The following is a 24,281-nucleotide window of genomic DNA, read 5'->3' on the forward strand; positions in this document are numbered from 1 at the left end:
TTGAGAAAGGCTGCCGTAGGCAGACCTGGCTAGCAAGAGAAGACAGGCTATGTGCACACTGCCCACAAAATGAGATGGACACTGAGCTGCACTTCCTAACCTCCTGCCAAATGTATGAACATATTAGAGAGACATCTTTCCCTCAGATTACACAGATCCACAAAGAATTTGAAAACAAACCTAATTTTGATAAACTCCCATATCTACTGGGTGAAATCCCACATTGTGCCATCACAGCAGCAAGATTTGTGACCGGTTGCCACAAGAAAAGGTCAACCAGTGAAGTACAAACACCATTGTAAATACAACCCATATTTATGATTATTTATTTTCCCTTTTGTACTTAAACCATTTGTACATTGGTACAACACTGCATATATACTGTACATAATCTGACATTTGTAATGTGTTTATTCTTTTGAAACTTCTGTGAATGTAATGTTTACTGTTCATTTTTATTGTTTATTTCGCTTTTGTATATTATATACTTCACTTGCTTTGGCAATATTAACATATGTTTCCCATGTCAATAAAGCCCCTTGAATTGAATTGAGATAATTGAGAGAGAGATAGACAGAGAGAGAGAGAAGGAAAGAGAGATGGAGAGGGAGAGAGAGCAAGAGAGTGAGAGAGAGAGAGGAAAAGAGAGATAGAGAGAGAGAAGGAAAGAGAGAGAGGGAGAGAGTGAGCGAGAGAGTGAAAGGGATAGAGAGAGAGTGAAAGGGAAAGAGAGATAGGGAGAGAGCGAGCGAGAGAGAGAAAGGAAAAGAGAGAGAGAGAGTGAAAGGGATTGAGATAGGGAGGGAGAGAGAGTGAGAGAGAGAGAGAGAGAGAGAGAGAGAGAGGAAAAGAGAGATAGAGAGAGGGAGAGAGAGAGAAGGAAAGAGAGAGAGGGAGAGAGTGAGCGAGAGAGTGAAAGGGATAGAGAGAGAGTGAAAGGGAAAGAGAGATAGGGAGAGAGCGAGCGAGAGAGAGAAAGGAAAAGAGGGAGAGAGAGAGTGAAAGGGATTGAGAGAGAGGGAGAGAGAGGGAAAGAGAGAGAGGAGAAAGAGAAAGGGGAGAGAGAAAGAGAGAGAGTGAAAGGGATAGAGAGAGAGAGAGAGAGAGAGAGAGAGAGAGAGAGAGAGAGAGAGAGAGAGAAAAGGATAGAGAGAGAGAGGGGGGGAGAGAGAGATCATTGAGTGAGAGACTTGAGTGACAGAGAGATCATTGAGTGAGAGAGACATCATTGAGTGAGCAAGATATCATTGAGGGAGAGAGAGATCATTGAGTAGGAGAGAGATCATTGAGTGAGAGAGATCATTGAGTGAGAGAGAGATCATTGAGTGAGAGAGAGATCATTGAGTGAGAGAGAGATCATTGATAGAGAGAGATCATTGAGTGAGAGAGAGATCCTTGTAAAAGGACGTCCAACACAAATTGGTCTTCTGTACTGTGATGGTTCAAGTCCAGAGGAGAATACTTACCATTGATGACCCCTGACCTTTGGTAACCTCCCTCCATAAGATCAAATACTGCTGACCCCAACAGGCATACACTTTAGATGGGTTAACAGCCACAGAGCCACACATATAGATGGCCCTACTGGTGGGATAGGGGCTGGGGAGGTGGGGGAGGGGGAGGGGTGCATAACTGGTGAAATTAAATGTTAAAGACAAGTTTAGGAGGGTTCCACAAGCATTATCATGATAATGCACATCATGTAGTCCTCACATGCCATATACATCATTATAGAATTATTGTGCATTTGCATGACTGGAAGCACAGTTCCCGCTCAGCCCAGTCAAAACTGTTCGCTGCTCTGGCACCCCAATGGTAGAACAAGCTCCCTCACGACACCAGGACAGCGGAGTCAATCACCACCTTCCGGAGACACCTGAAACCCCACCTCTTTAAGGAATACCTGGGATAGGATAAAGTAATCCTTCTAACCCCCCCGTAAAAGATTTAGATGCACTATTGTAAAGTGGTTGTTCCACTGGATATTATAAGGTGAATGCACCAATTTGTAAGTCGCTCTGGATAAGAGCGTCTGCTAAATGACTTAAATGTAAATGTAAAATGATTGGGGGGGGGGGGACTGTCTTTAACTGAAGCAGAAGTCTATGTGTTCATGTGTGTAGGGAGGGGATGACTGTCTTTAACTGAAGCAGAAGTCTATGTGTTCATGTGTGTAGGGAGGGGGTGACTGTCTTTAACTGAAGCAGAAGTGTATGTGTTCATGTGGGGATGGTTTTGTGTGCGTGGATGGTCTGTCTGGTGTTTAGTGTGCACTGGGCAGTTAGATGGCATCAACAGGACAGGACACATGACATGGTTGTCATGGTAGCAGCCTGGAGCTATGAGTCATGACTGTGGTGGTGGATGGGCAAAAGTTGGTTGGTTTGTATTAATAACAAGATATTACTGTATACTTTCTACTCCCAGTCGGACTGACTATTTGGAGCTAGGAGGGTGGAGACATGGGTAGACCTTTTTTTTTTTTACTATTATTATTATTTTTTTATTTATTTATCCTTTATTTAACTAGGTAAGTCAGTTAAGAACAAATTCTTATTTACAATGACGGTCTACACCGGCCAAACCTTGATGAAGCTGGGCCAATTGTGCTCCGTCCTATGGGACTCCCAATCACAGCTGGATGTGATACAGCCTGGATACCTATATGGGGTTTACTGTCAAATGAAACGATGAACATTTAAAGAAATGTACTTAGAAACAAACACTGCGTCAGTGTCAATATTGAATTGTGAGTTTAATATGATATTGAGGTAGAGTTTCTGTTCTTCTATTCTCAGCTTTACAAATATTTACAAGTAGTTGAGCTTCAACATTTTGCCACATCCTGCCATCAACACCCCTACGCTTGTTCTGGCATGCATGCAAACACACACACACATACACACACACACACACACACACACACACACACACACACACACACACACACACACACACACCACACACACACACACACACACACACACACACACACACACACACACAAAGCTTTCCTGTAAGTGCAGCTGAAGTGTTCTGATACCCATCCCCACCCATACACGCCCTGCCTACAGCTTCCTGTGTACTGCACTGTCACCATGGAAATGGTGGAAAAGTGTCGCTTTGTCGGAGAACATGACAGCTCAACTCTTTCAAGGCTCCTATTATCATGATATTCAATTAGCTTTATTTCGGCCTGATAACTAACTGGTTAAAGCTGTTAGGCAGAACTTCCAATGCCACTCACAATGTGAGAGAGTGTAGAATCAAGATCACAAGTGTAACAATGTAGCCACTACCCACCTGTAATAACTGTCAAAACAGAAATCTATGTGAAAAGTCCTATTACAGTAAGGGAAAAAAGTATTTGATCCCCTGCTGATTTTGTACGTTTGCCCACTGACAAAGAAATGATCAGTCTATAATTTTAATGGTAGGTTTATTTGAACAGTGAGAGACAGAATAACAACAAAAATATCCAGAAAAACGCATGTCAGAAATGTTACAAATTGATTTGCATTTTAATGAGTGAAATAAGTATTTGACCCCCTGTCAATCAGAAAGATTTCTGGCTCCCAGGTGTCTTTTAAACAGGTAACAAGCTGAGATTAGGAGCACACTCTTAAAGGGAGTGCTCCTAAACTCAGTTTGTTACCTGAATAAAAGACACCTGTCCACAGGAGCAATCAATAAATCAGATTCCAAACTCTCCACCATGGCCAAGACCAAAGAGCTCTCCAAGGATGTCAGGGACAAGATTGTAGACCTACACAAGGCTGGAATGGGCTACAAGACCATCGCCAAGCAACTTGGTGAGAAGGTGACAACTGTTGGTGCGATTATTCGCAAATGGAAAAAACACAAAAGAACTGTCAATCTCCCTCGGCCTGGGGCTCCATGCAAAATCTCACCTCGTGGAGTTGCAATAATCATGAGAACGGTGAGGAATCAGCCCAGAACTACACGGGAGGATCTTGTCAATGATCTCAAGGCAGCTGGGACCATAGTCACCAAGAAAACAATTGGTAACACACTACGCCGTGAAGAACTGAAATCCTGCAGCGCTCGCAAGGTCCCCCTGCTCAAGAAAGCACATATACATGCCCGTCTGAAGTTTGCCAATGAACATCTGAATGATTCAGAGGACAACTGGGTGAAAGTGTTCTGGTCAGATGAGACCAAACTGGAGCTCTTTGGCATCAACTCAACTCGCCGTGTTTGGAGGAGGAGGAATGCTGCCTATGACCACAAGAACACCATCCCCACCGTCAAACATGGAGGTGGAAACATTATGCTTTGGGGTTGTTTTTCTGCTAAGGGGACAGGACAACTTCACCGCATCAAAGGGACGATGGACGGGGCCATGTACCGTCAAATCTTGGGTGAGAACCTCCTTCCCTCAGTCAGGGCATTGAAAATGGGTCGTGGATGGGTGTTCCAGCATGACAATGACCCAAAACACACGGCCAAGGCAACAAAGGAGTGGCTCAAGAAGAAGCACATTAAGGTCCTGGAGTGGCCTAGCCGGTCTCCAGACCTTAATCCTATAGAACATCTGTGGAGGGAGCTGAAGGTTCGAGTTGACAAACGTCAGCCTCGAAACCTTAATGACTTGGAGAAGATCTGCAAAGAGGAGTGGGACAAAATCCCTCCTGAGTTGTGTGCAAACCTGGTGGCCAACTACAAGAAACGTCTGACCTCTGTGATTGCCAACAAGGGTTTTGCCACCAAGTACTAATTGTCTCTGGCCCCCTCCCAGTTAGGGGGAGTGATGAGCTCTACAGCAGAGTCTCACAACTCAATCGCTGGTTGAAAACTGTTTTCTGCCCCTCCCAAAAGATAGAATTTGTAGATAATTGGCCCTCTTTCTGGGACTCACCCACAAACAGGACCAAGCCTGGCCTGTTGAGGAGTGACGGACTCCATCCTAGCTGGAGGGGTGCTCTCATCTTATCTACGAACATAGACAGGGCTCTAACTCCTCTAGCTCCACAATGAAATAGGGTGCAGGCCAGGCAGCAGGCTGTTAGCCAGCCTGCCAGCTTAGTGGAGTCTGCCACTAGCACAGTCAGCGTAGTCAGCTCAGCTTTCCCCATTGAGACCTTGTCTGTGCCTCGATCTAGGTTGGGCAAAATTAAAAATGGCGGTGTTCGCTTTAGCAATCTCACTAGTATAAAGACCTCCTCCATTCCTGCCATTATTGAAAGAGATTGTGATACCTCACATCTCAAAATTGGGTTACTTAATGTTAGATCCCTCACTTCCAAGGCAGTTATAGTCAATGAACTAATCACTGATAATAATCTTGATGTGATTGGCCTGACTGAAACATGGCTTAAGCCTGATGAATTTACTGTGTTAAATGAGGCCTCACCCCCTGGTTACACTAGTGACCATACCCCCCGTGCATCCGGCAAAGGCGGAGGTGTTGCTAACATTTACGATAGCAAATTTCAATTTACAAAAAAAAAAACAATGACGTTTTCGTCTTTTGAGCTTCTAGTCATGAAATCTATGCAGCCTACTCACTCACTTTTTATAGCTACTGTTTACAGGCCTCCTGGGCCATATGCAGTGTTCCTCACTGAGTTCCCTGAATTCCTATCGGATCTTGTAGTCATAGCAGATAATATTCTAATTTTTGGTGACTTTAACATTCACATGGAAAAGTCCACAGACCCACTCCAAAAGGCTTTCGGAGCCATTATCGACTCAGTGGGTTTTGTCCAACATGTCTCTGGACCTACTCACTGCCACAGTCATACTCTGGACCTAGTTTTGTCCCATGGAATAAATGTTGTGGATCTAAATGTTTTTCCTCATAATCCTGGACTTTCGGACCACCATTTTATTACGTTTGCAATTGCAACAAATAATCTGCTCAGACCCCAACCAAGGAGCATTAAAAGTCGTGCTATAAATTCTCAGACAACCCAAAGATTCCTTGATGCCCTTCCAGACTGCCTCTGCCTACCCAAGGACGTCAGAGGACAAAAATCAGTTAACCACCTAACCGAGGAACTCAATTTAAACTTGCGCAATACCCTAGATGCAGTTGCACCCCTAAAAACTAAAAACATCTGTCATAAGAAACTAGCTCCCTGGTATACAGAAAATACACGAGCTCTGAAGAAAGCTTCCAGAAAATTGGAACGGAAATGGCGCCACACCGACTAGCTTGGAAAGACAGTACCGTGCAGTATCGAAGAGCCCTTACTGCTGCTCGATCATCCTATTTTTCCAACTTAATTGAGGAAAATAAGAACAATCCGAAATTTCTTTTTGATACTGTCTCAAAGCTAACTAAAAAGCAGCCTTCGCAAATGGAGGATGGCTTTCACTTCAGCAGTAATACATTTATGAACTTCTTTGAGGAAAAGATCATGATCATTAGAAAGCAAATTACAGACTCCTCTTTAAATCTGGGTATTCCTCCAAAGCTCCATTGTCCTGAGTCTACACAACTCTGCCAGGACCTAGGATCAAGGGAGATACTAAAGTGTTTTAGTACTATATCTCTTGACGCAATGATGAAAATAATCATGGCCTCCAAACCCTCAAGCTGCATACTGGACCCTATTCCAACTAAACTACTGAAAGAGCTGCTTCCTGTGCTTGGCCCTCCTATGTTGAACATAATAAACGGCTCTCTATCCACCGGATGTGTACCAAGCTCACTAAAAGTGGCAGTAATAAAGCCTCTCTTGAAAAAGCCGAATCTTGATCCAGAAATTATAAGAAACTATCGGCCTATATCGAATCTTCCATTCCTCTCAAAAATTTTAGAAAAAGCTGTTGCACAGCAACTCACTGCCTTCCTGAAGACAAACAATGTATACGAAACGCTTCAGTCTGGTTTTAGACCCCATCATAGCACTGAGACTGCACTTGTGAAGGTGGTAAATGACCTTTTAATGACGTCAGACCGAGGCTCTGCATCTGTCCTCGTGCTCCTAGATCTTAGTGCCGCTTTTGATACCATCGATCACCACATTCTTTTGGAGAGATTGGAAACCCAAATTGGTCTACATGGACAAGTTCTGGCCTGGTTTAGATCTTATCTGTCGGAAAGATATCAGTTTGTCTCTGTGAATGATTTGTCCTCTGACAAATCAATTGTAAATTTCGGTGTTCCTCAAGGTTCCGTTTTAGGACCACTATTGTTTTCACTATATATTTTACCTCTTGGGGATGTCATTCGAAAACATAATGTTATATTTCACTGCTATGCGGACGACACACAGCTGTACATTTCAATGAAACATGGTGAAGCCCCAAAATTGCCCTCGCTAGAAGCCTGTGTTTCAGACATAAAGAAGTGGATGGCTGCAAACTTTCTACTTTTAAACTCGAACAAAACAGAGATGCTTGTTCTAGGTCCCAAGAAACAAAGAGATCTTCTGTTGAATCTGACAATTAATCTGGATGGTTGTACAGTCGTCTCAAATAAAACTGTGAAGGACCTCGGCGTTACTCTGGACCCTGATCTCTCTTTTGAAGAACATATCAAGACTGTTTCAAGGACAGCTTTTTTCCATCTACGTAACATTGCAAAAATCAGAAATTTTCTGTCCAAAAATGACGCAGAAAAATTAATCCATGCTTTTGTTACTTCTAGGCTGGACTACTGCAATGCTCTACTTTCCGGCTACCCGGATAAAGCACTAAATAAACTTCAGTTAGTGCTAAATACGGCTGCTAGAATCCTGACTAGAACCAAAAAATTTGATCATATTACTCCAGTGCTAGCCTCCCTACACTGGCTTCCTGTTAAGGCAAGGGCTGATTTCAAGGTTTTACTGCTAACCTACAAAGCATTACATGGGCTTGCTCCTACCTATCTTTCCGATTTTGTCCTGCCGTACATACCTACACGTACGCTACGGTCACAAGACGCAGGCCTCCTAATTGTCCCTAGAATTTCTAAGCAAACGGCTGGAGGTAGGGCTTTCTCCTATAGAGCTCCATTTTTATGGAATGGTCTGCCTACCAATGTGAGAGACGCAGACTCAGTCTCAACCTTTAAGTCTTTACTGAAGACTTATCTCTTCAGTAGGTCCTATGATTAAGTATAGTCTGGCCCAGGAGTGTGAAGGTGAACGGAAAGGCTGGAGCAACGAACCGCCCTTGCTGTCTCTGCCTTGCCGGTTCCCCTCTTTCCACTGGGATTCTCTGCCTCTAACCCTTTTACAGGGGCTGAGTCACTGGCCTACTGGTGTTCTTCCATGCCGTCCATGGGAGGGGTGCGTCACTTGAGTGGGTTGAGTCACTGACGTGGTCTTCCTGTCTGGGTTAGGCGCCCCCCCCTTGGGTTGTGCCATGGCGGAGATCGTTGTGGGCTATACTTGGCCTTGTCTTAGGACGGTAAGTTGGTGGTTGGAGACATCCCTCTAGTGGTGTGGGGGCTGTGCTTTGGCAAAGTGGGTGGGGTTATATCCTGCCTGTTTGGCCCTGTCCGGGGGTATCATCGGATGGGGCCACAGTGTCTTCTGATCCCTCCTGTCTCAGCCTCCAGTATTTATGCTGCAGTAGTTTATGTGTTGGGGGGCTAGGGTCAGTCTGTTACATCTGGAGTATTTCTCTTGTCTTATCCGGTGTCCTGTATGTATTTAAATATGCTCTCTCTAATTCTCTCTTTCTCTCTTTCTGTCTTTCTCTCGGAGGACCTGAGCCCTAGGTCCATGGCTCAGGACTACCTGGTATGATGACTCCTTGCTGTCCCCTGTCCACCTGGCCGTGCTGCTCCTCCAGTTTCAACTGTTCTGCCTGCGGCTATGGAACCCTGACCTGTTCACCGGACGTGCTTGTTGCACCCTCGACAACTACTATGATTATTATTATTTGACCATGCTGGTCATTTATGAACATTTTAACATTTTAACATCTTGACCATGTTCTGTTATAATATCCACCCTGCACAGCCAGAAGAGGACTGGCTACCCCTCATAGCCTGGTTCCTCTCTAGGTTTCTTCCTAGGTTTTTGGCCTTTCTAGGGAGTTTTTCCTAGGGAGTTTTTCCTAGCCACCGTGCTTCTTTCACATGCTTTGCTTGCTGTTTGGGGTTTTAGGCTGGGTTTCTGTACAGCACTTTGAGAATATCAGCTGATGTACGAAGGGCTATATAAAAATAAATTTGGTTTGATTTGATTACTAAGTCATGTTTTGCAGAGGGGTCAAATACTTATTTCCCTCATTAAAATGCAAATCATTTTATAACATTTTTGACATGTGTTTTTCTGGATTTTTTTGTTGTTATTCTGTCACTCACTGTTCAAATAAACCTACCATTAAAATTATAGACTGATAATTTCTTTGTCAGTGGGCAAACGTACAAAATCAGCAGGGGATCAAATACTTTTTCCCTCACTGTACATCTGAATAGAAATGTTTAGACAGGCAGCCCCATTCTGATCTTTTTTTCACTAATTGGTCGTTTGACCAATCAGATCACCTCTGAAAAATCTGATTTGAAAAGATCTGATGTGACTAGTCAAAATACCCATTACTGGAAAAAAATTCAGAATTGGGCTGCCTTAGGGCCCCTTTCATAACCTGGGTTATGTAGCCTACATTTTCCAAGAACATGCATAAAGGGAGCATCATTCTACCATGTCACTCAGGGTTTTTGAGTCCAATATCCATTGAACCACAATGGTTGTAAAAATGTGAGGGCAGCTCCCTCACTGACTATCAAGGAGGAAGAAGAGAGTGTAATGTTTACTGTTCATTTTTATTGTTTATTTCACTTTTGTATATTATCTACTTCACTTGCTTTGGGCAATTCTAACATATGTTTCCCATGACAATAAAGCTCCTTGAATTGAATGGAATTGAATAGACTACCGTGCTATTTCTGACCAAATTTCCACTCTGTATTAGTGTGAAAACAGAAAATATTGTCAGAAAACACCACCATGTGGCTTGTTAAAGAAATGCAATCAAATAAAATTGCATGACAGAAGCTGATGGGGATCCATAATAAAGACAACACAAACCACAATTCTGTAGGATTTACCACAATCTCTATTTATCCATTCTCTCTCTCAGTACATTCTGTCTCGCTCCCTCTCTGCCCATTCACACACTCTCTCTCTCTCTCTCTCTCTCTCTCTCTCTGTCTCTCTCTCTCTCTCTCTCACACACTCTCTCTCTCTCTCTCTCTCTCTCTCTCTCTCTCAATTAAATTAAATTCAAGGGGCTTTATTGGCATGGGAAACATATGTTAACATTGCCAAAGCAAGTGAAGTATATAATATATAAAAGTGAACAGTAAACATTACACTCACAGAAGTTCCAAAAGAATAAAGACATTACAAATGTCATATTATGTATATATACAGTGTTGTAACGATGTACAAATGGTTAAAGTACAAAAGGGAAAATAAATAAGCAAAAATATGGGTTGAATTTACAATGGTGTTTGTTCTTCACTGGTTGACCTTTTCTTGTAGCAACAGGTCACAAATCTTGCTGCTGTGATGGCACACTGTGGTATTTCACCCAGAAGATATGGGAGTTTATCAAAATCGGGGTTGTTTTCGAATTCTTTGTGGATCTGTGTAATCTGAGGGAAAGATGTGTCTCTAATATGGTCATACATTGGGCAGGAGGTTAGGAAGTGCAGCTCAGTTTCCACCTCATTTTGTGGGCAGTGTGCACATAGCCTGTCTTCTCTTGAGAGCCAGGTCTGCCTATGGTGTCCTTTCTCAATAGCAAAACTATGCTCACTGAATCTGTACATAGTCAAAGCTTTCCTTAAGTTTGGGTCAGTCACAGTGGTCAGGTTTTCTGCCAATGTGTACTCTCTGTTTAGGGCCCAATAGCATTCTAGTTTCCTCAGTTTTTTTGTTAATTCTTTCCAATGTGTCAAGTAATTATCGTTTTGTTTTCTCATGATTTGGTTGGGTCTAATTGTGTTGCTGTCCTGGGGCTCTGTGTGGTGTGTTTGTGTTTGTGAACAGAGCCCCCGGACCAGCTTGCTTAGGGGACTCTTCTCCAGGTTCATCTCTCTGTAGGTGATGGCTTTGTTTTGGAAGGTTTGGGAATCGCTTCCTTTCAGGTGGTTATAGAATTTAACTGCTCTCTTCTAGATTTTGATCATTCTCTCTCTCTCTCTCTCTCAATTCAATTCAATTCAATTTGCTTTATTGGCATGACGTAACAATGTACATATTGCCAAAGCTTATTTTGGATATTTACAATATATAAAAAATTATTTAAAAAATGAGAATCAAAATTGTCAACGGGACAACAGTAACAACAATAACCAAGGGTCAAAATAACCATACATTCAACAATAAAAATAAGCATACAGTAGAGTGCATGTGCAGGTTGATTGGTCTGTCAGACACTGTCCCTCAACTTATGGCAGGCAGCAATGTAGTGCGCTGCCAACCCACAGCTCTCTGCGTCCTCCCCCAACAGGACGGGTAGCCTATCCTCATCAGAGAGGTCTTTGAAACCTTGAATAAGGGTTTCAAATTTGGGAAAATGACACTCTCTAATTGTTTTATATTTTTTACATTTTGTCAGGAAATGTAGCTCTGTCTCAGGTCCTGCTGTTGTGCAGTGGTTGCACAGCCTTTCCTCTACAGGGAGCCAGGTTTTCCTTTGTCTACCCTTCTCAATGGCAAGGCTGTGCTCACTGAGCCTGTACTTTGTCAAGGTTTTTCTAAGGTTTTGATCAGTAACCATGGTCAAATAGTTAGCCGCGGTGTACTGTCGATTTAGGGCCAGATAGCACTGCATTTTGCTTTGTGTTTGTGCTTGTGTTTCCCGATAAGCAATGTAGTTTTGTTTTGACTGTGTTGTAATTTGGTTTATTCTGATTGATTGGATGTTCTGGTCCTGAGGCTTCAGTGTGTTAGTAGAACAGGTTTGTGAACTCAGCCCCAGGACCAGCTGGATGAGGGGACTCTTTTCTTTGCTCAGCTCTTGGCATTGCAGGGCTTGGTAACAATATGAGAGGGGGTCACTGTATTTTAGATATTTTCAAAACTTAATTGCACTTCTTTGAGTTTTTATTATTAGTGGATATTGGCCTAATTCTGCCCTGCATGCATTGTTTGTAGTTTTTCTCTGGACATGTAGGAGAATCTTACAGAACTCTGCATGCAGGGTTTCAATGGGTGTTTGTCCCATTTGATGAAATCTTGTTTTGCAAGTGGACCCCACACCTCGCTGCCATAAAGTGCAATTGGTTCAATGACATATTCAATTAGTTTTAGCCAAATTTGAATAGGTATTTCAATTTGAATTAGCTTTTTAATGGCGTAGAATGCCCTGCGTGCTTTCTCTCTCAGTTCTTTCACTGCATCATTAGGGAGTCCAGTTGAGCTTATTTTTAAACCTAAGTAATTGTAGTGTGTACAGTACTCTACATATTTTGCACCAATTGAGAACTTTGGTCTAATTCCCTGAGATCTGGATCTTCTCTGGAAAAATCATTATTTTAGTATTTTTGGGGTTTACTGCCAGAGCCCAAGTCTGGCAGTACTGCGCAAGCAGGTCCAGGCTCTGCTGTAGGCCATGTGCTGTGGGTGACAGCAGGCATAGGTCATCTGCGAAGAGTAGGCATTTAACTTCTGAATTGTGGAGACTAACACCAGGGGCTGAGGATTTTTCTAGAGTAGTGGCCAATTCGTTAATGTAAATATTGAAGAGTGCAGGGCTCAGATTGCAACCCTGGCGAAGGCCCCGCCCCTGGTTAAAGAATTCTGTTATTTTCTTACCAATTTTAATGCTGCACGTATTGCCAGTATACATTGATTTAATTATGTCATATGTTTTACCCCCTACACCACTTTCAAATGCTTTTTGGAAGTCGATAAAGCAAGCGTATATTTTGGTATTATTTTGGTGGACATGTTTATCTATCAGGGTGTGTAGGGTGTAAATATGATTGTCACGAATCCCACCGAAGGTGGCTCCCCTGCCTGCTCGGGCGGCGCTCGGCGGTCGTCGTCACCGACCTACTAGCCGCCGCTGATCCCTTTTTCCTTTTCGTTTGGTATGTCTTATTGTTTGCACCTGTTCCTCATTTGGTCTTTTGATTTTGGTTATTTAAGCCTGGTTAGCCCGCCCAGTGTTGTGCGGGATTATTTTAGCGTCAGGTTGTGTTTTTGTAGTTGGATGTGCTGGCGATTTACTACTGTAATATTGTATGCATGCTGTGCACCTGTTTTGGGCACTTGGCATTTTTTCCACGCCGTTTGTGTTGGCGTCGATCGTGTTGTGTTTTTATTTAAATAAACACAAAGTTCCGTACCTCTGCTCTATGCGCCTGACTCCTACCACCACTCCTAGCAACCGTCTGACAATGATCAGTTGTGTGATGTTTTGGTATAAATCCAATTTAGCTTTTACTCAAGACATTGTGCTTATTAAGGAAGTTTAGAACTCTTACATTGTTAATACTACAGAAAACCTTCCCCAGGTTACTGTTCACACAAATGTCTCTGTAATTGTTAGGGTCAAATTTGTCTCCGTTCTTAAAGATTGGGGTTATGAGTCCTTGATTCCAGATGTCAGGGAAATAACCTACACTCAGGATCAAATTAAACTGTTTTAATACAGCCAATTGAAATTTTGCACTAGTGAGTTTAAGCATCTCATTTAGGATACCATCAGGTCCGCATGCTTTTTAAATTTGAGAGCCTGAAGTTTCTTATAGAGCTCCTGGTCAGTAATTGGGGAGTCCAATGGATTTTGATTGTCCTTTATAGCTTTTTCTAATCCATTCAACTTCTCATGAATTTGGCGTTGTTCTGTGTTTGTGTCAATTTGAACGGTGTTGTAGAGTGTTTTAAAATGGGTTGTCCATATGTCACCATTTTGTATTGCTAATTCCTCTTGTTTAGATTTTTTTTGTTTTTTTTCCAATTTTGCCAGAAGTTGTTTGTGTTTATGGACTCCTCAATTAGTGTCAGCTGCTTGCTGTTGTACTGTGCTTTTTTGGTTCTGAGTGTACGTTTATAGAATTTTAAAGTCTCACAGTAATGAAAGCGTAATTCACCATTATTTGGGTCTCTGTGCTTTTGGTTGGATAGTGTTCTAAGTTTTTTCCTTCGAATTTTACAATCTGCATCAAACCAGTTGTCATCTGTTTTTTTTTTAATCAATTTCAATTGTGCTTCTTTTGCCGTTTGCCTGAATATATAGTTGATGTTTTGTACTGCTAGATTGATGCCTTCTTTACTGTGAGTGAATGTGGTATCCAGAAAGTTATCTAAGAGTGTTTGGATATTTTGGTTCCAGGTTGCTTTCTGGTATTCTTCTGTGCTGTTTTGGGCCCATCTGTATGAATTTCTGATGTTGTACAGCTTACTGGGCTGTGAATGTGTGGTTGTTTCCATGTCTGTTCTTTTGAGGAACTACGTAATTTGGCTGTGATCAGACAGAGGTGTTAGTGACTTGACAGTGAATGAGCTGAGAGAGAAAGGGTCAATGTCTGTGATCATATAGTCTACTGTACTGTGAGTACATTTCCCTGGGCCTGGAAATGGCACGTCTCTTCCTCAAGGGTGGGGAAGATCTCCTCTGAGTAATATGGGGATTCTGAGGGGGGGATATATATTGCGCAAAGGAACACATATTTTTCTGTCAGTACAAGTTCTTTTTTCAGTTTTAACCAAATGTGATATTTCCCCATTTTGAGGGGATATATTAGATGTTGTACTTCGGATTTGTACCAAATGATCAGTCCTCCAGAGTCTCTGCCTCTATTGACAGAGCTGTGTTTCTGTGATGGCACAGTTACCTCTCTGTAGCCTGTGGGACAGTGAGTGACAATGGCAGCCTTACACCATGTCTCCTGCAGAATGATGACATCAACATCTTTAAGATTTTTGTTGAACTCCAGTGCTAAACTCTTCAGTCCAAAGGTTGATGAGTTTAGTCCCTGAATGTTCCACATGCTAACTGATAGGGATTTCATGTTGCAAAAAGAAAGAATAGCAGTCAGAAACACAGTAACTATTAACTAATAAGTTGTTAAGAGTGAGATAAACAGGATAACAGCTAAAAAAAATTCTGTTATATATATAAAAATATTCCTATTCATTGAACAAGTAAATTCTAGTACAGTGTGTGTGTGTGTGTGTGTGTGTGTGTGTGTGTGTGTGTGTGTGTGTGTGTGTGTGTGTGTGTGTGTGTGTGTGTGTGTGTGTGTGTGTGTGTGTGTGTGTGTGTGTTTGTGTGTGTGTGTGTATGCGTCCGTGTGTGTTTAGTGCAGTTTAGTGCAGATGTATTGGAGGAGCTGTTTAATCTCACTTAATCCTACAGGGTTCTCCTGTCCTCTGACAACCTCTGCGTGCGTAGCTGCGCTGGTCCTGCTGTTGTCATGCTGCCCTGTGGAGTGGAGGAGGGCCAGTTCTGGGCCATGGGGCTTCCTATTTGGTCTGGTAGAGGTGGTGATCTGGTGCGGGGTAGTAGGCTGGGCCCGGTCCGGTCTGGATAAGCCAATGGAAGTGGTGATGCTCTGGTGGTGGGTGGGGCCTGTGGGGTGCACTGGGTCTGGTGTGGCGTTGAAGGGGCCTGGGGCTCCTTGGTGGTGCAGTGATCTGGTAGGGGTCTCTGGGTGGTCCTCTGTCCAGTGCGGCATGGGGTGTTTGTCTACCAAGTGCCACGTCCTTTAGAGACTTGGCAAACATCCCTACTGTCTGCTTCCTCAGGTGGGAGTGGTCGTGCAGATGCTCTGGGGTGATTGTTGGGTGGTGAGCAACGTGTACGTTCGGGAGTAGGCCACGCCCTCTGGTGATGTCAGCATTGACTTTCTGAATGGTACGGGGACGAAAGTCTTTGTGGGGCAGCAGAGTGGAGATGGTGATGTGGGAGTTGGGGAACCGCTCAGAGGCCCTCTCTGCTACTCTGTTGACCAGGCTGCCTACTCTCTCCTGCTCCTCTCGCAGGTTGTTGGTGCCGGTGTGAATGATGATGTGGCCTGGTGTGCCAAAGTCAGGCTGGGACAGGATGTGGAGTGCATCCTGTGTTTTTGGGCACCATATTTTGCACACCTTGTGTTTGGGGAAGAGTTTATCTTCTTGGATGAATTTCCCATTTGAGTCAATGAGGATGGCCACCTCAGTGGGTTTTACCAGATTAGTGCGTTTACGGTCTGGGGCTGGAGTACACAGGGCCTGTGTACATGGAGGGGTGTGTGGGGGTGTGTCAGGGGGGCCAGAGCGCTTCTCTCTGTAGTAGGTGTCTCCATGTGAGCCTCCTTGTTGACTGGGGGTGTGGGTAAAATGTTGTCGTATGGGGGGGGATTGTGGGTAAAGGTGGGTCAGTGGGGTTGTTAGGGGTGGTGAGGGGCTGCAGCTTCTCTCTGGGAGTCTCTACAGTCTGTTCTCTGTGCTGTAGCACCCTCTTGATGACAGACAACTCCTTACCTCCTCAAGAGCTGTGGTAAGGCTCTCTCTCAGCTCCTGGACAGTTCTTCAGCTGGGTCCTGCCCTGGTTGATCTGGTCCTGTAGAAGCTCTGTGTCTGGGCTGGTGGTGGTGTAGCTGGGGGGCTGCTCCTTCAGCTCAGTAACCCATACCTCTAACACAGCCAGCCTGTCTCTCAACAGGCTGATGGTAGTGTGGTCTTGGCTCTGGTGGTTGTAGGCAGGCAGGGGGGAGGATAGCCCTGCTGTTGGAGTGCCTGAGGTGAGGGGAGAGGTCGGGGTGCTGTCCTTTTCTTTTTTTGCTTTCTGCTATCTTCGTTAGGGTGGGGAAGTCCTGCACAAAAGAGCTGAGTGCAGCCTCACTGCCCTGGACCATGATAGTGCCATTCTGGTACATGTTTACCGTCAGAAACCTGTTTTCCTGGTCCTTATCGCTGTCCTCAAAAATGTGGATTTGCCTTCCCTTGCAGATGCCTTTCTTTGTGGTATAGCTGAAATGCCTGGTTACAGCTGTATGCCAGGCAGTAGTGTGGTCTGTGTAAAATAACAGGTTTGTAACAATCCTGTTTTGTGAGCAGTCGGCAAACAAAGTTTCTGGGTTCTCCCTCAGAATTCTGTGTTTAAAATTGATTCTTCCCTTCTCTGATTTGATTTCTGCTGGGTATTCAAAAAAAGCAGGGAAAGTCTCTCAGCATCTGCTGCTGCTGTTGCTGCTAGCGCTGCCTCAGTGGCCATGTTGCTATGGTTACCACCAGTAAACAGTTAGAGCTAGACAGTAAACTAGCTGACATATTTGAATTTGAATTCTCTCTCTGTCCATTCACTCTCTCTTTCTCTCGCTCTGTCCCCCCTCTCTCTCTCTCAGTCCATTCTGTCTCTCTCTCTCTCTGTCCATTCTGTCTCTCTCTCTCTCTGTCCATTCTCTCTCTCTCTCTGACCATTCTCTCTCTCTCACTTTCTGTCCATTCACTCTCTCTGTCCATTTTCTCTCTCTGCCCATTCTCTCTCTCTCTCTCTCTCTCTGCCCATTCTCTCTCTCCCTTTGTCCATGTTCTCTGTCTCTGCATATTCTCTCTCTCTCTCTCTCTCTTTATCACCCTTTTTGAATACATCAACATCAACATGGAAGACAGCAATAAAAGCACCTTTCATTGTTTATGATCTAAGTTTGTGTGTGTGTTTCTATGTGAGTGTGTGTGTTAATGTGTATGTGAGTGTGTGTGCTTGCGCACACCCCCAGGTGATGAAGGTAGTCAACAACGCATTCAACACATTCACCAACACATTCACCCCTCAACACGGAGCCCCTCAAGGGTGTGTGGTTAGTCCCCTCCTGTACTCCCTGTTCACCCACTACTGGGTGGCTGTGCACGACTCAAACACTATCATTAAGTTTGTCGATGACACGATGGTGGTAGGCCTGATTACCAACGACGATGGGGCAGATTATAGGGAGGCGGTCAGAGTCAACAACAGCCTCTTCCTCAACATTAGCAAGACAAAAGAGCTCATCGTGGACTACAGGAAACGGAGGACCGAGCATGCCCCATTCATATCAACGGGGCTGTAGTGGAGTGGGTTGAGAGCTTCAAGATCCTCAGTGTCCACATCCCCTATCAGGGTCCACAGACATCGTCACAGTCGTGAAGCAGGCATGACAATGCCTCTTCCCGCTCAGGAAGATGAAAAGATTTGGCATGGGCCCTCAGATCCTCAAAAAGTTCTACAGATGCAACATTAAGAGCATCTTGACTGGCTGTATCACCGCTTGGTATGGCAACTGCTTGGCATCCGACCACAAGGCACTTCAGAGGGTAATCTGTTCAATCCAGTACATCACTGGGGCCGAGCTCCCTGCCATCCAGCACCTCTATACCAGGCGTCAGAGAAAGGCCCTAAAAACTGTCAAAGACTCAAGCCATCCAAGTCATAAACTGTTCTCTCTGCTACCGCACAGAGGTCCCTGAACAGCTTCTACCAGTAAGCCATAAAACTGCTAAATAGTTTGTTAAATTATTAAATAGTGTGTGTGTGTGAGAGACACAGAGAGAGAGAGAGAGAGAGAGAGAGAGAGAGAGAGAGAGAGAGAGAGAGAGAGAGAGAGAGCGAGAGAGAGAAATCCCTTTGAATTGAATTGGGAGGGAGAGAGATATATAGAGAGAGAGAGGGTGTGCGTGTCTGCTGCAAGCATGGGCCTCTCCTCATCTCCCCACTGACTGACTCAATTCAGTTCACTAGAAATCAGATTTAAACTGATTTAGGCTCCCATCCCCCTCTTCTATACTGCACAGCTCCTAGCAACCATGCCAAGCCAACAGTTACCAAGCAACCAGACAGAGCTGGAGCCACTGGCTCTACAGTGGTGTGTGTGTGTGTGTGTGTGAGAGAGAGAGAGAGAGAGAGAGAGAGAGAGAGAGAGAGAGAAAGAGAGAGAGAGAGAGTGTGTGAGTGTTTGTGTCTGTGTGTGTGTGCACATATGTGTGTGTGTGTGTGTGTGTGTGTGTGTGTGTGTGTGTGTGTGTGTGTGTGTGTGTGTGTGTGTGTGTGTGTGTGTGTGTGTGTGTTTGTGTGTGTGTGCGAGAGAGCGGGCGATAGAGGATAATTAAAATCTATCAATAAATGGGATTAGATTTTTTTTAAAACACTGCAGGGATTTCAAGGGACAAAGCCTGTCTCCAAAAGAGAAAGCATGGGACAACAGAACTTTCCACCTGCACACATAAAAATATACCTAGTTTTAAAAACGTGATTAATTTAACAAATCACACAGTGGTATGAAAGGTCATCGCTGACGTCAAAAGGGTCTTGTAGGTGTAGCTATCCTTCCAACCGCTAGAGGTGGTTGTTACCCAATGAATTTCCCCAAAAATGTTTGAACTTTGAACTTGGGAGGAGTCGCTAGTCACGGCGGTGTTTTACAGGTTTGCTGATGGGCGAAGAATTTGGACTGCATTTCAGGGAGGGCGAAGGCTGTCAGTCGTCATGGCCACTTCGAGAGCCTATTTTAGTGAGAGAGCCAATGCTAGTTCGTGAATGAACCTGCAAGAGGGGCTTTTCTGAGTTGTTTTGCTCGCGAGGTGACTAACGTTAGCTAGCTTAATAACATCCGGCTTTACATCTCAATAAGATGATTAACGTTAGGTAGCTAGCCACCCTTACCTACACTATACTGTTTTTCAGTCATCAACTATCATTTAACGTTAGACAAATATCGTTATTCATCTAGCTACTATACGTACTGTATTGGTTTTCTCTCTAGCGTTAGCTAGCGCTGTCTATTTTTCCAAAGCAATGGCTGCAGACCTGCAAGCAAAATACACCAAATTGGCCCAGGAGTATTCTAAGGTAAGTGGCTTCTTGTTGATCTATCTTTAGCCAAAGTTCTTGGCTATTTAATCTGATTGCTGAATCATTCCTGCTAACTAACGTTACCTAACATTGGTTTGGTTCAATATGTAACGTTAATGGATTGCAAGGAATGTAGCTAACGTTTGGTAGCTCTACTTATTGACAGACAGGAAATGAAGCCTGAACAGAAGCCACCCTATACGATTGGTTCTCAATCTTTTTCGGTTAGGGTACCACCAACTGCCCAGAAGTAACGTTACCCCCTTGTGCATTTTACCAGTGAGTCTTTTCTAGTATCCCCTGTGGATAGGCCAAGTACCCAAAGGGATCCTAGTACCCCTGGTTGTGAACCACTACTCTAAACAACACAATGTTATGCTTGGCTATGTTACACGGCCTGAGTAAAACATGGCCAGCCATGTAATTGAAACCCCCTGTCATGTTCCCTAACCATAGAAAATGGATTGGTAGCCATGTCAATAGTACCCATCCTAAAACCCTTTGTAGACATTATTACAATAAATGTCTTTTAACTAGTGACTAGATTTGGTTAATATAAAAACCATCCTCGTGACCACACTTTGTCAGCTGACAGGCAGTGGAGGGAATGCATGGTGTTTCCTGTCTGGCTGTTGTAAAATGACATACCCCCCTTCCTGTGGCCCATATCCGGTTATTTGGAAGAAGCGCTGACATTGTATGTTCCCATATATGTGGTGTGTAGTTGCCCAATAAGTAGCAACATTTATTCACCCAACCTTAGGAAATGTATGTGGAGTTCTATTGTTAAATAATCAAATATGGATGAAATCTCACATAAAATCCATAAAATAGCTATGTTGCTTTGCTTAGAAGCTGAAGGGCTGTGCTGTCAAATTGGCCATGTTGGTCTTTAGAGCTTTTGTACATTTGTGTGTTGCAGTAGACCTACATGTGTGTCTGTACTCATGTCTCCATAGCTCCGGGCCCAGAACCAAGTCTTGAAGAAGGGCGTGGTAGACGAGCAGGCTAGCTCCACCTCTCTGAAGGTACACAACCATTCAGAGCCCACTGGAATAGTTTTGCTCATCTCTCCCTTTCCCCTCAGAAATCCTGGTTGAAGGATTTCTGAGGGGGAAATAAGGTGGAATGGGACCCTCCAACCAGGATTTGATTAACAACAAAAAAACAGGGAATTTTGATGACTTGAAAGTCCTTGTATGCATTCAGTAGGGCTGTGGCACTCATGTTGTCAGCCAGTTATTGTCATGCAAATGTATGCCGGTCTCACGCAAATTAGCATTGCCAGACCTCCATCATACAAGCTGCTGATGCGCCTTTTTGAACATCTACATTTTAAAAAGTATAATAAATCCATTTAATATAAATCCATTATTTTAGTCAGATCTAAAGAAATATTATGATAGGAAGAAAATATATTTTCAAAGAACCAAATGAGTTGGCCTACTGTATGTTCTCTGGCTATGTGCCATGTCATAGGCTGTAGGCTTGTTCATGTTGTAGAAAAGATATGTTTAAAAGTCTCATGCCATTATTTTATATTATAGGATTTTATTGTAAGAATAATATATACTGAACAAAAATATAAACGCAACATGTAAAGTGTTGGTCCCATTTTTCATAGGCAAATTTGGTGCATAAATTGGTTTATATCCTTGTTAGTGAGCATTTCTCCTTTGCCAAAATAATCCATCCACCTGACAGGTGTGGCATATCAAGAAGCTTTTTAAACAACATGATCATTACATTGGTGCATCTGTGCTGGGCACAATAAAAGCACATTCTAAAATGTGCAGTGTTATCACACAACACAATGACACAGATGACTCAAGTTTTGAATGAGTGTGCAATTGGCATGCTGACTGCAGCAATTTCCAACAGAGCTGTTGCCAGAGAATTGAATGGGTAGGCTACTTCGGTTTTATAGGGGAGCAGCTGAGAAATACATGTAGTAGCAGCTGGGATCCTCTTTTTAGTGGCAACCATCAACACTCTGCTTTCACACAGGACTGCATATAGAAATGTCTGGGCTGTTAAGGATACTTCACACAGGACTGCATATAGAAATGTCTGGGCTGATAAGGACACTTATTTCACTCTATGCATCCACCACTGTTTGAGGAGCATGCAGGCTCTCGCTGTGCGACAGGTGATATTCCGCCCAAACTCTGTATGCCATGGGCTCTTCAACCATGTTCCTGTATTTACCCAATGCTTGATTTGGGAAACCAAGTGAAATCTGTTTGGGATCATCGATAGTAACATGTTTTCACAATGAAACATATTTAAACTGTTGACAACCCCTATCTCTGCATGCTTGAGAAAGGAATGAAGGAGAACCACACACAGTGGGGAGATATTCTTTGTCCAAAGGTAATGTCTCAGCCTATTAATTATGAAAATATAGAAATGCCCTATTACTAGGCTATTCAAAAGGTAACCAGTCCATCCAGTATGAATAATAATGCAGTCCACACTCAAAGGTGATTACTAGAGTAAGTTTAATTTGAGTAGGGGCTAGACCAATCATGTACCAAAGACACCTTAAATCTAAAAATAAATAAAAATGTTCTGCTGTGTGTAATATGCGGTAGGCATATGCTTTGAATTAAATGCTTTGAATTAATCATCACCTTTAAAATTGCTGTCCATTGTGTTGTTTGGCTCTGAAACATTTACAACGAGCATGGAATTTATTTTGGGTAACAGACATATAGAACAAAATGTACAATGTGGACCCAGAGGATATGACTTGAAAGTATTAACTCAAATGCTTGTTTCCAAAGTGGTCCTTGATGGTAAAAACAACTTTCACTATGTTTTCCACTCAGTTTCAATCTGTGGAACTTCTTTCTTCAAATTGATCACAGTGAAGTTAACATGTAGCCTAACGGTGTGTTTTAAAAGCATAATACTGTTTTGATGATGTTTTTGAGGAGATTTTACTTGTTCTCAACTGACCTACCTGGTTAAATAAAGGTGGGGGAAAAAATGTGTCAGTGGTTAGAGGAACGATAGAGCCCTGAGTACCAGGTCATTAACGACCTGATGGTAGTTAGCAAGTTGGGTACTACTAATGCATGATACTACTATTGCATAGAGGAGATTACCGCGACTCAACGGTCACGTGGAATATGACTGCGGTCATGACGCATGATTGCCAGTGTGGCGATAATACGGTCACTGCAACAGCCCTAGCGTTCAGTCAATGTCATTGTATGTGTTGAGCCCTCACTGAGCGTCTGCTTCTCCACCCATATACTACAGGAGCAGGTGAAGCAGCGAGAGCAGAGCCTGAGGAAGGTGGAGCAGGAGATGGATAGTCTCACCTTCAGGAACCAGCAGTTGGCTAAGAGGGTAGAGCTGCTGCAGGAGGAACTGGCTGCCAGCGAAGCCAAGGGCAAGAAGAGCAAGGTAGAGACAGACACTGGTCCTCTTGCTCCATTGTTAAGGCATGGTGTTTGCAGCGGCAGGATAGTGGGTTTGATTCCTGGGATCATCCATACGTAAAACGTATGCACACATGACTGTAAGTTGCTTTGGATAAAGGCGCCTGCTAAAATGGCATATATTAGACAAGGAATAGGGTACACCCCACAATCAGACATGTCATTTGGGATGCAAAGTTTATTTGTCGATCAGTGATTCTCATCAGTTCGACTGCAATGTAGTGAATCTCAAAGGCACTTTCTCTCCACCAGAACAAAGGGGACTCCCCCTCCCAGCAGGGCTTGCAGCAGACCCAGAGTGTGTTTGATGAAGACCTGCAGAAGAAGATCCAGGAGAACGAGAGGCTTCACATCCAGGTCTGTCTCTTGAGACATGGGAGTGTATGCTTGTATGGACAAGTGTATACCAAGAGACTACTGGTTTGAATATGTGTACATCATTATGTATTTGACGAGTTGATTTTGTGTTCTGTTCATGTCTATGGATGATGTTTTTATGATTCTTCTTATGATTCTTCTAAGGTAATGCCCAAATAAATATTTTATCCTTGGATGGTCAATGAAGTTATTTTCTGTTCTAAGTTCTATGAGGCTGATGAGCAGCACAGGCAGCAGGAGTCTCAGCTAAAGGTCCGGTTGGAGGAGCTGGAGAGAGACCATGAACAGCACCAGGCCACAGTGGACGGACTCACCTCCAAATACATGGACACTATCGAGAGGCTGCAGAGTGCCAAGGCCAGACTAGAGGTGAAATGGAGGGAGAATAATTGAAGGAGGATGAGAAGGGCTAAACTCATGAATTTGTTATTGATGTACATCATGATGCCATTTGCTGTGTCCTACAGGTGAAATCTCAGACTCTGGAGAGGGAAACTAATGAGTGCAGAGTTCAGACAGAGGAATGGTAAAACCCTTATATTTCTATAGTAGAGGACTTAAAATGAAGCAATAATGAGGGTTAGAATAATGCATATGTGGGTTGTTGTGAATGGGGTCGCATTTAGTATGGTCACTGAGCGGTCGTTGACTATTTCTCCTTCCCTCTCCTCTCCCCCTCCTCTCCCCTCCCTCCATCCTCTTCTCTCTCAATTCAATGTC

General features: G+C 43.6%; 1 protein-coding gene across 1 annotated transcript in view; it reads left to right on the top strand.

Annotated features, from left to right (window-relative positions):
* Window positions 1-19,260: 19,260 nt before the first annotated feature.
* Window positions 19,261-24,281, top strand: part of LOC106611138 (protein phosphatase 1 regulatory subunit 21) — a 52,772-nt gene continuing 47,751 nt past the window's right edge. Inside the window, exons 1-6 of the mRNA XM_045724875.2 lie at window positions 19,261-19,731; window positions 20,694-20,762; window positions 23,002-23,148; window positions 23,436-23,540; window positions 23,766-23,930; window positions 24,029-24,087. Coding sequence (XP_045580831.1) covers window positions 19,678-19,731; window positions 20,694-20,762; window positions 23,002-23,148; window positions 23,436-23,540; window positions 23,766-23,930; window positions 24,029-24,087 — 599 coding nt within the window. The 5' untranslated portion in view covers window positions 19,261-19,677. The remainder of the gene's footprint in view (window positions 19,732-20,693; window positions 20,763-23,001; window positions 23,149-23,435; window positions 23,541-23,765; window positions 23,931-24,028; window positions 24,088-24,281) is intronic.

The sequence above is a fragment of the Salmo salar genome, chromosome 01 (genome assembly GCF_965601325.2).
Source record: "Salmo salar chromosome 01, fSalSal1, whole genome shotgun sequence".
Lineage (NCBI taxonomy): Eukaryota > Metazoa > Chordata > Actinopteri > Salmoniformes > Salmonidae > Salmo > Salmo salar.